Genomic DNA, 13593 nt, shown 5'->3' on the forward strand with positions numbered 1-13593 from the left:
AACTTTAAAATGGAATTCAGAAGATGTGTTGAGTTGGGAAAGAGGTTAGTCTTTTAATTTCACAGGAAACAAAAGGCTGTGGATTCTTTCAAGGTTGATAGAGATCAGTTTTGATTGGGGGAGATCCCCTGAAAACCTTGACTACAGACGTAAGAAATGAACCAAGAGGAAAGTATGTGACATGTGACCTGTATGTTGATCCCTGTGCATGGGAATAGTTCTGAGACTTGGCAACAAATGTTACAACTAGTTTTCCCTGGACTTGATATTTGTCATCATTTAGTGGAGATACAGGAATATAGGATAAAAAGACAACTATTAACCTCAAATATTCTACATTGTTATGGATTTCTGTATATTAATAAAAATTTAAAGTTATTTTTGTTATACTGTATGTATGTTTTTACTCTTAAGGTATTGTACCTATGCAGTTTATTTAAGAATGTAAGGTAAAATTCTAGTCCTTGAAACATATCATTATAAACCATTTATGATAATTAAGAAATGCAGGCTATTGGTTAATCATCTACAACACTCAAACTTGTAGTTATGTTAGGTATGTTTCAAGATCATACAGAGATACATTTTAGACAGATGGTTTTCAAACACTTCAATGGCATTTAACATTTTTTGTTAACAGGGATTTTCATGATAGACACATCTGCTCCTGGCAGCACCAATCTACTTCACAAAAGGATGATGGGCATCAAAGAGCCTCCATATGGAGTCTGTTTTCAATATGGCAAAGCTAGCCATTTGGGCAAGAAACTGCCCTTGCCTTGTCTGCTGACAGTATGCAAACTGGACATGCAGTGCACAAAGGAAAGCAACTGCTGAACATTGACAAAACAAGGGGGTACTGTCCTTCAAAATTCCCATTTCATAGAAAAGTCTGCCAGATAGTCTAGGCCTATAGGTCAAAGAGAGATGCCCCAACTTTTCAGAGGAACCCTGGGTGACTTTGCAGGCAGCCAGATGTCTGTCATTCCTATAGTTTTGGAAGTGGCTTGCACAGCACTTTCTGGTTACTCAGGTAATATATCTTTCAGGGGTCTTGAACAGAGTTGAAGATTAGATGGTTATAGTTACAGTTTTCCTTAGTTATGATAGAAGATAAATTAGGTACAGATGTTGTGGAATAATCTTTTTGTATACTGTGAAGGTGTATCTTTGCCAAGGTGCAATCTGATTGGTTTAATAAAAAGCTAAATGGTCATTAGCAAGGCAGAAGTTATAGGTGGAAGAGCTAGACAGAGAGAACTCTAGGAAGAAGAAGGGTCGAGTTCCATTAGACGCAGAGGGAGCAAGACATGCTAGAGGACAGATAAAAGCCACGAGTCACATGGCATCACATAGATTGATAGAAATGGGTTAATTTTAGTTGTAAGAACTAGTTAGTAATAAGCCTAAGACATCAGCTGATCATTTATAATTAATAATAAGTCTCTGTGTAGTTATTTGAAAGCAGGCTGGTGAGACAGAACTGACTTATGGGACAGAAAAACTCTACCTACAAACAGAGCTTTGGACTTATCAAGGTAGGATAGATAATAGAGCGATTTCTCTGAATTTGCCAAAGGCAAAGACTGGATATTGTGAAAGTATTTTTTTTTTTTTGGTTTTTCAAGACAGAGTTTCTCTGTGTAGCAGTTTTGGCTGCCCTGGATCTCACTTTGTAGACCAGGTTGGCCTTGAACTTGCCAAGATCTGCCTGTCTCTACCTCTTAAGTGCTGGGATTAAAGGCATGCACCACCACTGCCTGGCATAAATGTAATTCTTACTTGATAACTGTTCTTATTATATACAGTTTTACTATGTTAAAGTTAAAACCTTTTATATGTAGACAAAAGGGGGGATGCTATGGAATATCCCTTTCACTATGTAAAGGTATGTTGCATTTGCTTATGCTGCAGTTTTTTCTTCCAGAAAAAATAGTGTTTAATATTAAAAGAATGGAACTGGGGATGTGGCTTAGTGGTAGAGCACTTGCTTAGCACACAATGGCCCAGCATCATATACATATAAAATAATGTGATGATACAGTGACAGTGGTAAAAGGTCTAAGAGGAGGGCATGCTGGCACACACTGGCAATCCCGGAACTTTGGCGGCAGAAGCAGGAGTGATGTGGGATTCCCCTCTGTATGCTGTGAATACCATTTGTTAATAAAGAAAGTGTCTTAGGCTTGTGATAGGGTAGAGTAGAGCTAGGCAGGATAAACTAAACTGAATGCTGGGAGAAAGGAGGCAGAGTCAGAGAGAAGCCATGGAGTTGCCACCGCACCGAAACTCGTGGTGATGCACAGATTAATGGAGATGGGTTAAATTAAGATCTAAGAGTTAGCCAATAAGAAGATAGAGATAATGGGCCAAGCAGGGATTTTAAATAATATAGTTTCTGTGTGATTATTTCAGGAGTCTGGGTAGCCCAAGTGGCCTTCTACTACAAATGAGAAATGAGTTCAAGTCAGCTTGGGCTACATAGTGAGATCCTGTCTCAAAAGGCTAAAGTAGTAGGTGGTAGGGGTGCATGTCATTCATCCCAGCTCTTGGGAGGCAGAGGCAGGTGGATCTCTGTGAGTTTAAAATCAACCTGGTCTACAGAAGGCGTTCCAGGACAACTAAGACTACACAGAAAAAGCAAAAGATTAAAAAATGAAACAACACAAAACAAAACACCCCCAAAGTAACAAATCTAACAATTCAACTATCATATATGTGATGGTTCCTAAAGGCCCTTCTCTCCCAAGGCTCTTCTTTCCCAAAGGTCCTATCCTCTGAGTTTGCCTAGTGGATCTACTGTCTCAGTTTGGGTTTTTACTGCTGTGAACAGATGTTATGACCCTGGCAACTCCTATAAGGAAAACACTTAATTGGGGTGGCTAGCTTCCAGCTTAGAAGTTCAGTCCATTGTCATCATGAAGGGGAGCGTGGCAGCACACAGACAGACATCATGCTGGAGCTGGGAGTGCTACACCTTACAGCCAACAGGAAGTGAACTGAAAGCCACACTGAGGCATGCTTGAGCGGAGACCTCAAAGCTGCCCCTACGGTGACAAGGCCACAGCTCCTGATAGTGTCACTCCCTTTTGTTGTTTAATTGTCAGTACGATGGCTGTGCCTTAATCTTCTGCTGTCTCAGCCAGTAGTTTTGATTCCTTAGTTACAGGCCTGCTCCTCTGGCTGCTCAGGCTGCAGCCTGTGGGGATTCTGTCGCTGGCTCTGTGGCTGCTGCTAAAGGTAGATTTAACTAAATCTCTATCATTCTATTTATAAATAAGACTCGGGATTCAAAGGCTGGGGTGAAAACCTGCTAGCTCAGAAAGGTTGAGAAGCAACTAGCTAACCTCTCCTTGCTGGTGGCTCCCAAAAAGAGCATCTTTCTGTTCTGCCCAAACAAAAAATGTCATGCCACTCAAAACCCCTCTCTTCTACTTCCGGTGGGTCCCTAGCTCTTCCAAATGACCTCTGATGCTCTATGATTACTTTCTGTCAACTATTTGCTAACTCAGCCTCCTGACCTAAGGTTAATATTATTTAATTAACACAAATGCTAACTTGGGGCTCACAGTGGAATTGAATATCTCCCAACACCCTTTGGGTGCCCTTTTTTTCAAACCACCACACCTACACACAGATGTCAGAGTTCTTGGATGCTGCAATTGTGTGTTTGTTTTGGGATTGGGTACAAAGGTTGGATGTTGGATCTTCCTTCCTTCCTTCCTTCCTTCCTTCCTTCCTTCCTTCCTTCCTTCCTTCCTTCCCCTCTTCCTCCCTTCCTTCCATCCTTTCCTTCCTTCCTTTCTTTTTCTTTCTTTCCTTTTTTAAATAGGGTTTCATATAGTCTAGGCTGGCCTTGAATTCAGAATATCCTTGAACCAATAATAATGACCTGATTTTCCTACCTCAGCCTCCCAAATGCTGTGATCACAGGTGTGGCCACCAGACAGGTATGTATCGTGCTAGAATCCAGTTTTTTAATGCATATTACCAACTGAACTACAAATCCACATCTGAAGAATCAGTTGCAATATAGATTAAGCACAGGTATTAGGAGAGACAGCCTGAGAGAGAATTGCATATTAGTTTGTACTTGGGTTTCTCAAGAGGGTTGCTGAGTATGGGCTCTTTTTATTTCTAGTACCTGTGAACACTTCTGAGAAACGGTGGGTACTCAAGGAATAATAGTGTATCAAGCAGCTAAAAATTTAATTTCCATTTTCATGTGTTTACTAAATAAATAGTCCCTAAATGTGACCACGGTGCTCTAAGAATAGGGAGTATTTTAACTCAAGAATTAAAATGTGTGTGTGATACACACCTGTAATCTCAGCACCAGGAGGTGGAGGCAGGAGGATCAGGAGTTCATCCTGGGCTATATAGGAAGTTTGAGGCTATTTTGAACTACATGAGGCCTTGTCTAGAAAACAAAAACAAACAAAAATCCCCTTTAAATATCGAAACATGTAAATAAATTTAATTTTTTAAAAATAAGGGGAACCTGGTGGGCCATGTGGGGAGAGTAAGAAAAAGGAGTTGAAAGTGGACGTGACTAAACCCCAAAGTCAACAGAGTAACAGTGTAAAACCACAAGAAAAGATATCCTATTAGAAATCGAGAACAAGGACCATGGGCTTGTAAACTGCAAGGTAACCCTGACACCGGGCTCAACCCTTTCTGCCCGAGCCCGCCCACATCGACAGGCTCAGGTCCTTCTACTTTGGTCTTGCCTGGAGAGCCAGAGCGAGCGCTCTCGGGAGGCACTCGGGCCAGCGGCGGTCGATTAGTCAGGTCTCAGGAAGATGGCGTCCTCGGAGCAGGCAGAGCAGCCGAGCCAGGTGAGGGGAGTGGGACTGCCCCGCCGCGAGTGGCGGGGACCGGGGCCGCCGCGGCGTTCGGCGCGCGGCTGGCAGTGGGGTGGCGACCCCGAGTCCTGGAAGCCAAGGTCCCCCGACGTGGTCTCTCCCCAGGGCCCCGCCCCTCTGGGGTCCTCGGCGCCCGGCTCCTGCCCCGGTGACCCCTGTCTCCACACATCCCGGAGTTGGGGTCTCGGCCGCGGCCTCAGGTCCCCTAGGAGCCCGCTGGACTTGGTCGTGGGGGACGGCGGGCCCGGGCTGGGTCCTCGGCGCACTGATGTGACGGCCCTGCCGGAGGAGAGGTGGGGAAGGCAGGCGCTGGTACCCGGCTGTCCCCCATGGGGAGGGGCCCGACGACCCCCTCTCCCGCCGCCGCGGCCCCTCCAGTGCCGGCATCTTGGTCTTCGGTCCTCTGGGGGCTCCCTTGCCAAGTTGGAGGGTCGCTCCGAGGACTTCTTCGCTCTCAGTGCGTTCGTGGAGAGTGGACGGAGTGTCAATAACAGACGCAACCGAGTTTTTGGCTGAGGACCCAACCCGCGCTTCTCTGCTTCTCTGGGTTCGGTTTTCTTGGCCGAGGACCCCCTTCCGAGTTCTTCACCTGCAGACCGGAGCAAACCCCGTTTCGGTTATGGGGCAGGGTTGCTGCTTGGGCTTCTGCGTGGGGAGGTCGTGATGCTTGGGATGAGGAGCGATGCTAAGGGACAGCCCGCTTACTGCTTGAACGTTGTCATTGCAGAAGTCGGGCTATGTTTACTTTCAAATTTTGTTTTGTTTCCGTGAATATGTGTAAGCCGTGGCACTGGGGGAAGACAGAACACAACTTTGAGGGAGTCGTTCCTTTCCTTCCACCTTGTGAATGGCGAAGATGGGACTCAGGTCCCCAGGCCTGGCAGCAAACGCCTTTACCTGCTGAACCATCTCTTTGGCCACCAAATAGTGCTTTTTAGCTAACTCTTGTCTGCCCTTTGCAAAGTGCAGAAGTGGGTGGCAGGGTTTTGCAATGCGCCCGAAATCCTGTGCCCCACTGAGCCTTGATTTCAACCCACACTGTGTTGGACTCCTTTAGTTGGCCATCTATGTTTAAATTTAATTAGGATAGACCTGAAAAGAAAAACACATGCCCTGGGAGGCTCAAGCACCTTTAAGAGTTTTCAGCCACTCACCAGTATTTACTTCCTTCCTAGGCAGAGGGCTACCACTTATATTTCTTGCTGTCTTACTGCTCGTGATAAGCCAATTAGAGGGATCCCACTTAAAGGAGTTGGACACTTAGATCGGCCTCTGTTAGTGGTATGTGTAATTCAGGCCGATGTGTGTGCTGTAAGAACAGCAGAAACAGGAATGATTCTGGACTCCTCACTGCCCAGGGTTCTGGACTCTGGGGTGTCTGAAAGAGGGACCTCCCTTCCTGGTGTTGTCCCACCTAGTTTGATCAACTGCCTCTGTGCCTGAATTTTCTTGAACTGCTTAGGAATGGGATTGGAATGCGTCCACAGTTTCTGCTTCCTCCAGGACGCTTTGCAATTTTAGGAAGGCTACTAACAGTCTTCCCACTTGGATCCCTTGGGATGCTTAAGGAAGGGTTCCTTTGTTTCTGGGGTTTCCCTCTTTGTACATGTGGAAGGTAGTAGCTCTTCTCTCTCTCTCTTTCTCTCTCTCTCTCTCTCTCTCCCTCTCCCTCTCTCTCCCTCTCTCTCTCTCTCTCTCTCTCTCTCTTTCTCTCTTGGGTTTGTCGAGTCAGGGTTTCTCTTCTCTGTGTAACTGTCCTGGCTGCACTGGAACTTGCTTTGTAGAGCAGGCTGGCCTGGAGGGGTCCAAGGTCTCTACGGGTTTGGTCAGCACTTGTTTGGTTTGAGCTCTGCTGCCCCTTTGCCCTCCTTTCCAAAGCTGATAGAGATGGGATTGCATCAGAATGCGCTGGCAGCCTGAGGAAAAAGTTGAACTTTCTGTCATGCTCCGTCACTAACAATAAGCTACAAATGCACACTTTAAAACAAGTGAGACTTCATGCATGTGCCACTAAGTTGTTGGTGATAGAGACTGAGATAGGACCTTGTGTATGCAAAGGAGGCATTCTACCGACTGAGCTACATTCCCAGCCTCAATTTTAACTAGAAAATCTTTTCATTAATTAGTTAACCAATTAATTGGTTTTTTTGAGACACAGTCTTAACTCTGTAGCCGTGAGTTGGCCTGGAAGTCACTATGTAGACCAGGCTGGTTTCAAGCTCCACCTGGCTCTACCTCCTGAGTGCTGAGATTAAAAGCATTTATTAATATGAGGTTAAAAGCCACTATGCCCAGCTGTTATATTTTGAAAGAGAGAAAGAGAGAGTGAGAGAGAGAGAGTGTGTGTGTGTGTGTGTGTGTGTGTGTGTAGGTCAGAGGTCAAGCTGTCTCTCTCAAACTAGGCTAGAGGTCAGTTAGATGTGTTCCTCAGTTGCTCTTTATGTATGTGCACGGTGTTTTGTCTGTGTGTCTTGGTGCCTCAGGTGCTAGAAGAGCTTCTTTCCCCTGGAAGTGGAGCTGGAGCTGTGCTGAGGCCCCATGTGGGAGCTGAGGGTCAAGTCCGTGTCCTGGAAGAGCAGCTCGCGCTGTGGCTGCCAAGCCCTCTCTGCAGCCCACACTCTCTACCGTAGTTATTTACTTTTTCTACCTTGTTTTTTGAGGCAGGGTCTCTCACTGAACCTTGAATTTATGGTTCGGCTAGACTGGCTGGCCAGTGAGCCCCAGCAAGCCTCCTATCTTTGTATCTCCGGGGCTGGGATTACGGGCCTGTGTCTGTTTATGTGGCTCCTGGGGTAAACTCAGGTGCTCATGTTAATGCAGCAAGCACCTTATCTGCTGAGCATCTCTTCAGCACCCTAGATGCACTTACATATTTTCCCCTCAAACACTATTGTGTGAGTGAGTGTGTGTGTATGATGTGTGGGTGAATGCAGGCGTAAGAGTGCCACAGTGTTTGTGTGGAGGTCATGGGACAGCTCCATGGAGTTGGTTCTCTCCTTCCAGCTTTACGTGGGTTCTGGGGTCAGTGTCAGGCTATCAGTCTCAGGTGGCAGGTGCTTTTATCTTCTAGGACATACAGACTGCTCTGAGACCAGTTTTTCCTTTATTTTTTTTCTAGACAGATTTACTATTTTTTTTAATCTGTATATGCGTGTCTGTGTGTGGGTATGCACATGGGAGTGCAGGAACCTTCAGGGGCCAGAGGATGTTGTAGCCCCTGGTGCTGGAGTTGGACAGTTGTGAGCGTCCAGACATGGGTGCTGGGAACTGAACTCTAGGCTTTCTTAGCCGTTGAATCCTCTCTCTAGCCCACTTAAGTGTGCATTTCAGGAGAGCCAGTGTGTACCGCATTTGCCTGGCATTTCTTCATGTGAGCAGAGAGGTACGGAAAAGGCTGTTGAGTAATCCCCCAGGCCTGACGGCATGGTTTATAGACCCGTGGGACTGCACCAGCATTTTCTTCTTAGAAAGTTCGGTAGTTGGACTCGTAGTATCGTCTCTGGTTTCTGGTGGTGAAGAACCCTCTTTGCCTGCGAGATGGTGTAAGGTGCTAACGCTCATCGCCCTGGCCTGGTAATCTCTCCAGTAGGCACCAGCTGTGAGAGCTGGCCAGTTACCTAACTTCACATCCTCTGCCTACCTCTGTAAAGTAGGAAAAAGGCCAGTGCCTATCTCAGGGTTGTTCTGAAGATGAAGGGGGTCATTTATGTAGACGCGCTCAGGTTACCTGACACACGTGTTGCACATTGTTATTCCCTCGATCCTTCTGGACCTGTACTCGTCGATGGTGGAGGACTTTCTGTAAGCCTCATACAGCCTTTGCTCTGTGGTTTTGTATGTTGACCCCTGCTTTAGTGAAGGTGTTTTTTCTTCATTTTGAAATAATTTCTCTTGAAAATTGAAAAGATGCCATGATTGCCCATGACAAGTGCCAGTATTGGTGCCAGCAGATTCTACTTGCTCTTTCATGATGGCAAAGTCTAGTTTTTATAGTCTGTATGTAAAACTATATTAGATATACTTTTATTATATATATATAAATACATAAATTGTGTTCTCTTGACTTGTCTCTGGAGTCATGTGACACAGTCTTTTTATTGTTGGGGATAAGTTTGGTTGCTTGGTTAAGGTAGTGACTATCATATCGCTATGTAGGTAATTTTCTTTTTTCTTTTTCTTTCTTTTTTTCTTTTTCTTTTTTTTTTCCCAAGACGGCTTCTCTGTGTAACAGCCCTGGCTGTTCTGGAACTTGCTTTGTAGACCAGGCTGGCTTTGAACTCACTGAACTTCACCTGCCTCTGCCTCCCGAGTGCCGGAATTAAAGGCATGCGCCACTATGCCCAGTTGTAAGGTAATTTTCTAAGTGAGTGGCTTTCTTTATAGTTTTGCTAGTTTATTTATTTATTATTTATTTTTGGTGTTTCACTTAATTAATTATTCCCCCCCGCCCCTCCCCCCCCCGACAGGGTTTCTCTGTAGCTTTGGAGCCTGTCCTGGAACTCGCTCCATAGACCAGGCTGACCTCGAACTCACAGAGATCCCCCTGCTTTCTGAATGTTGGAATTAAAGGCGTGAGCCACCACCACCTGGCGGTGTTTTATTTTTTAAATTGTGTGCATGCATATGTAAGTGCAGCTGCCTGTGGAGTCTCGGGCACTAGGGCTCTAGGACCCAGAGTTACAAGTGGTTATAAGCTACTTATGTGGCTGATGGGAACCACATTCAGGTCCTCTGCAAGAACAGTATGTTCTTGTCCTCGAGGCTCTCTCTCCAGCCCTTCCAGCTCACTAATAAGGCACAGTTCATCATGTGGTTGATCTGTACACTAGCTGGTGGACGTTTGAATAGCATTAGTTTTCTATTGCTCCATAACAGTACTACACAAACTTGGCAGGTTAAAAACAACATGTTTCTTTTATTTATTTATGTATTTTTTGACAAGGGTCTCTTTATTATGTAGCTCTGGTTGTCCTGGAACTTGCTTTGTAGATCAAGCTGGTCTTGAACTCCCAGAGATCCAGTTGTCCCTGTCTTCAGAGTGCATGGATTAAAGGTGTATAGCTATGGAAATCATGGTCTTGTGTCTTGCCCACATGAATTTAATTATATGCATCCTGTCCTCTTTGGCATCCTCTTGGCAGGAACAAGTCACAGATTCCCCCGATAATCTAGGGGAAGGAACACAAAAGGGGACACATGTCAGCAGGTAGGAATCTGGGGTCATTTAGGATGCTAGCTTAAAGCTATGACTATGTAGCGTGTGTAAGGACATTTTCATGGTTTTGGTAAATTCTCATGAGTGGAATTGCTAGGTCGTGTGGTCAGTGTGTATTTAGCTTTGTGCGCAAACCTATGTTATGTCTTTCATCCCCCACAATATCTGAGAGCTTTGGTTGGTGCCTACTCACACCAGCACTTGGTACTGCCTGTCACTTTGATTTTAACCATTCTAGTGAGTATGTGGTGGGACTGCTTCATGGTTTCCATTGACATGTGCTGACTAATCTGAGTCTGGCTGTACGTGTTAGTCGTGTTAAGGGTCACTTTTGTTTATGGGTGTCCTCGTTCCAGTGCCATCTGTTGATAAGATTCCCTTTAAATTATCTCTACCATTGTTAGAAATCAAATTGTTTTAAGTGTGCACAAAGGTCAATTTGTGGATTCTGTTCTGTGTATCTATAAGCCTATTGCAAATAGCACACTGTTTTGAACTCTGTAACTATGTTTTTAAAGATGTTTTCCTTCAATTAAATGTTTTTTAGATTTGTTTACCTTATTTCATGTGTATGAATGTTTTCCCTGCATGTGTTTTGTGTACCGCATATAGACTGGTACCCTTGGATGTCAGAAGAGGGCATCAGATTCCCTAGATCTGGAGTTATGGATGGTTGTGACCACCCTGTGGGTGCTGGCAGTGGAGCCTGGGCTTCTGCAAGAGCAGCAAATGCTCTTAACCATGGAGCCACCTGGACCTCCAGCTGTTCGCCTCTTCCCACCCCCATTTTTTTTGGGTGGGGACAGGGTCTCTCTATGTAGCCCTGGCTGTCCTGGAACTCACTATTTAGAACAGGCTACTTTTAAACTCACAGAAGCCTGCCTGCCTCTGCCTCCTGAACGGCCAGCCAACACCTTGATTTTATTCATGTGTATGTGTAGTTATGTCTGTGTGTGAGTATACCATTTGTGTGCACGTGCCCATAGAGGCCAGGAGCGGGTGTTGGGTCCCCTGGAATTGCAGTTAGAAGTGCTTGTGTCGTGTGTATGCGGAGGCCAGAGAAAGGCATCAATGTTCTGGTTTATCACCTCGGAGCCAGTGTCTCCATTGAACCTGGAGCTCGCTGCTGTTTTATTTTGCTTTATTTTGAGGCTAGGCTGGCTAGTAAGCTCCAGTGAGTTTCCTGACTCTGCACACACCCAGTTACAGGTCCATGTTTGCTTTTTACATTGGTGTTGGGGGTCCGAAGTCAGGGCCTCATGCTGTGTGCAGGTGCTCTTACCCCCAAGCTATCTCCCAAGTCCTCAGCTAGTCTTAAAAATGTGTGGCTGGGTATTGTGGTACAACAAGCAAATGGTCTAAGTTTTGGTCCTTTGTGTCTTTATGTTGATTTTGTTTGTTTGTTTGTTTATTGGTATGAGGATGGTAAAGGCCTTGCTGTAAAGTTATGGTTCAGCCTTGGGTCTCCCGGTAACTTGTGTGTCTATATCTGTGTGCCTGTTTGTGTGTATGTGGAGGCCAGGGTTGATATCAGGTGTTTTCCTCTGTTGCTCTCCACTTTTGTGGTTTTGTTTTTGTTTGCTTGTTTGTTTTGAGACAGACAGGGACTCTCTGTGTAGCTCTGGCTGTCCTGGAACTTCCTATGTAGACCAGGCTGGCCTTGGATACAGCTTGCTTGTATGCACCTCTTGAGTGTGGGAGTAAAGGCGAATGCTGTATGTCTGGCTGTGTTTTTATTTTGAGGGGGACAGGGTTGTTGAACCTAAAGCTCACTAATTGGCAAGACTAGCTGTGCACTTGCCCTAGTGCTGCGCTTACAGATGCCTTGCCACAGCTGGCTTTTTACCTGCGTGTCTGGGATCCACGTTCGGGTCCTCACGCTTACATAATAAGTACTCTAATGACTGAGCCATCTCTTCATCCTCTAGGGGTAAATTTTATAGTTCTAATCAGGTACAGAAACTCCTGCATAAAATCCCAGATTACAGGAGGCTGAGACAGGAGGATTGTTTGAATTCAAGGCCAGCCTGGGCTACAGCGGCTCACCTCTCTCCACCCCCCACCCCCCAAGGTATCCTTTAAAAGAAGTCTTACCTAAGAGCTTGCTGGGATTAATGGGGATTGAGTACAGTCCACAGGTCATTTGAAGAGAACAATCACTGCTTTGTGACCTTCCCATTTAAGCATGTCCACACCTACTCAGATCTTTTGGCTTTTCTCAGTAGTGTCTTATAGTTTTAAGTGTGAAGGTCATGGACACATTTGATTAAATTTCTTCTCTCGCTCTCTCTCTCTTTCTTTCTCTCTCTCTGTTATTCTGACACAGGTTTTCTCTGTTTAACAGTCCTGGTTGTCCTGGAACTCACTCAGTAGACCACTCTGGCCTTGAACTCACAGAGATTCACCTGCCTCTGCCTCCCAAATGCTGGGAATAAAGATGTGCACAACCACCACTTCTGGGCTTGATTAAATTTCTTTAAGTATATTCTATTGAGAATGCTACTGTATTTATAGGTTTTGTGTATTTTTGGGTTTTGACATAGGGCCTCACTCTATGTAGCCCATGCTTGTTTTGGAATATTTGTTTAACTATGCAAAAATGTGTTGCATTTGTTTAATTATGTAAAGATGTGTGGCTGTTTTACCTTACCTTACCTATGGCACCTGATTGGTCTAATAAGAAGATGTCCAACTGATAGCAAGGGAGGAGGTATAGGTGGGACTTCCAGGCAGGGAAGATAAGTAGGACGAGGAATTTTGGCTTAGGGAAGAAAGAGAAAGAGACGTCAGGGAGATGCCAGGGAATAACCAGCCAGACAGACATGGAGGAAGCAGGAAAGTAGGACGTATAGAATGAAAGAAAGATAAAAAGCCTTGAGGCGTGCTGGAGAGATGGCTAAGCGGTTAAGAGCATTGCCTGCTCTTCCCAAGGTCCTGAGTTCAATTCCCAGCAACCACATGGTGGCTCACAACCATCTGTAATGAGGTCTGGTTCCCTCTTCTGGCCTGCAGGCAAACACACAGACAGAATATTGTATACATAATAAATAGATAAAAGAAAAAAGTTTAAAAAAAAAGCCTTGAGGCAAAGCGTAGATGAATAAAAATAGGTTAAGTTAAAAGAGCTTGTGGGACAAGCCTAAGCTAAGGCCGAGCATTCATAATTGGTAATAAGTCTCCGTGTCTTTATTTGGGAACTGGTTGGTGACCCAAAGAGAATTCCAACTACACATGCTGGCCTTAGACTATGACTGTCATGCTCCCACCTCCCAGGTGCTAGGATTGCAGGCATGTGCCACCACGTTCAGTTTTCATTTCTTTCCAATTATTTAATGCTAGTATATAAAGTGAAATTATGGGTTTGTGTATTGGCGACGTGTCTGCAACCTTGTTAAATCTGGTTTTCAGGGCTGGAGAGATGGCTCCAGGATGACCTTGAACTTTTAGCAATCCTCCTGCCTCTGCCTCCTGAGTGCTGGGGTTATAGGTGTTCTGTGCCACCACACCAGGATG

General features: G+C 45.3%; 1 protein-coding gene across 2 annotated transcripts in view; it reads left to right on the forward strand.

The window, feature by feature from the left end:
• Positions 1-4708: 4708 nt before the first annotated feature.
• The window catches only part of Pex14 (peroxisomal biogenesis factor 14), a 139972-nt gene continuing 131087 nt past the window's right edge, over positions 4709-13593 (forward strand). Inside the window, exon 1 of one of the 2 annotated variants that reach the window (XM_085690280.1) lies at positions 4709-4838. In XM_085690280.1, coding sequence (XP_085546406.1) covers positions 4803-4838 — 36 coding nt within the window. In that variant the 5' untranslated portion in view covers positions 4709-4802. The remainder of the gene's footprint in view (positions 4839-13593) is intronic. The other variant, XM_048414895.3, reaches the window with a different exon arrangement.

The sequence above is a fragment of the Myodes glareolus genome, chromosome 6 (assembly GCF_982192425.1).
Source record: "Myodes glareolus chromosome 6, mMyoGla1.1, whole genome shotgun sequence".
Lineage (NCBI taxonomy): Eukaryota > Metazoa > Chordata > Mammalia > Rodentia > Cricetidae > Myodes > Myodes glareolus.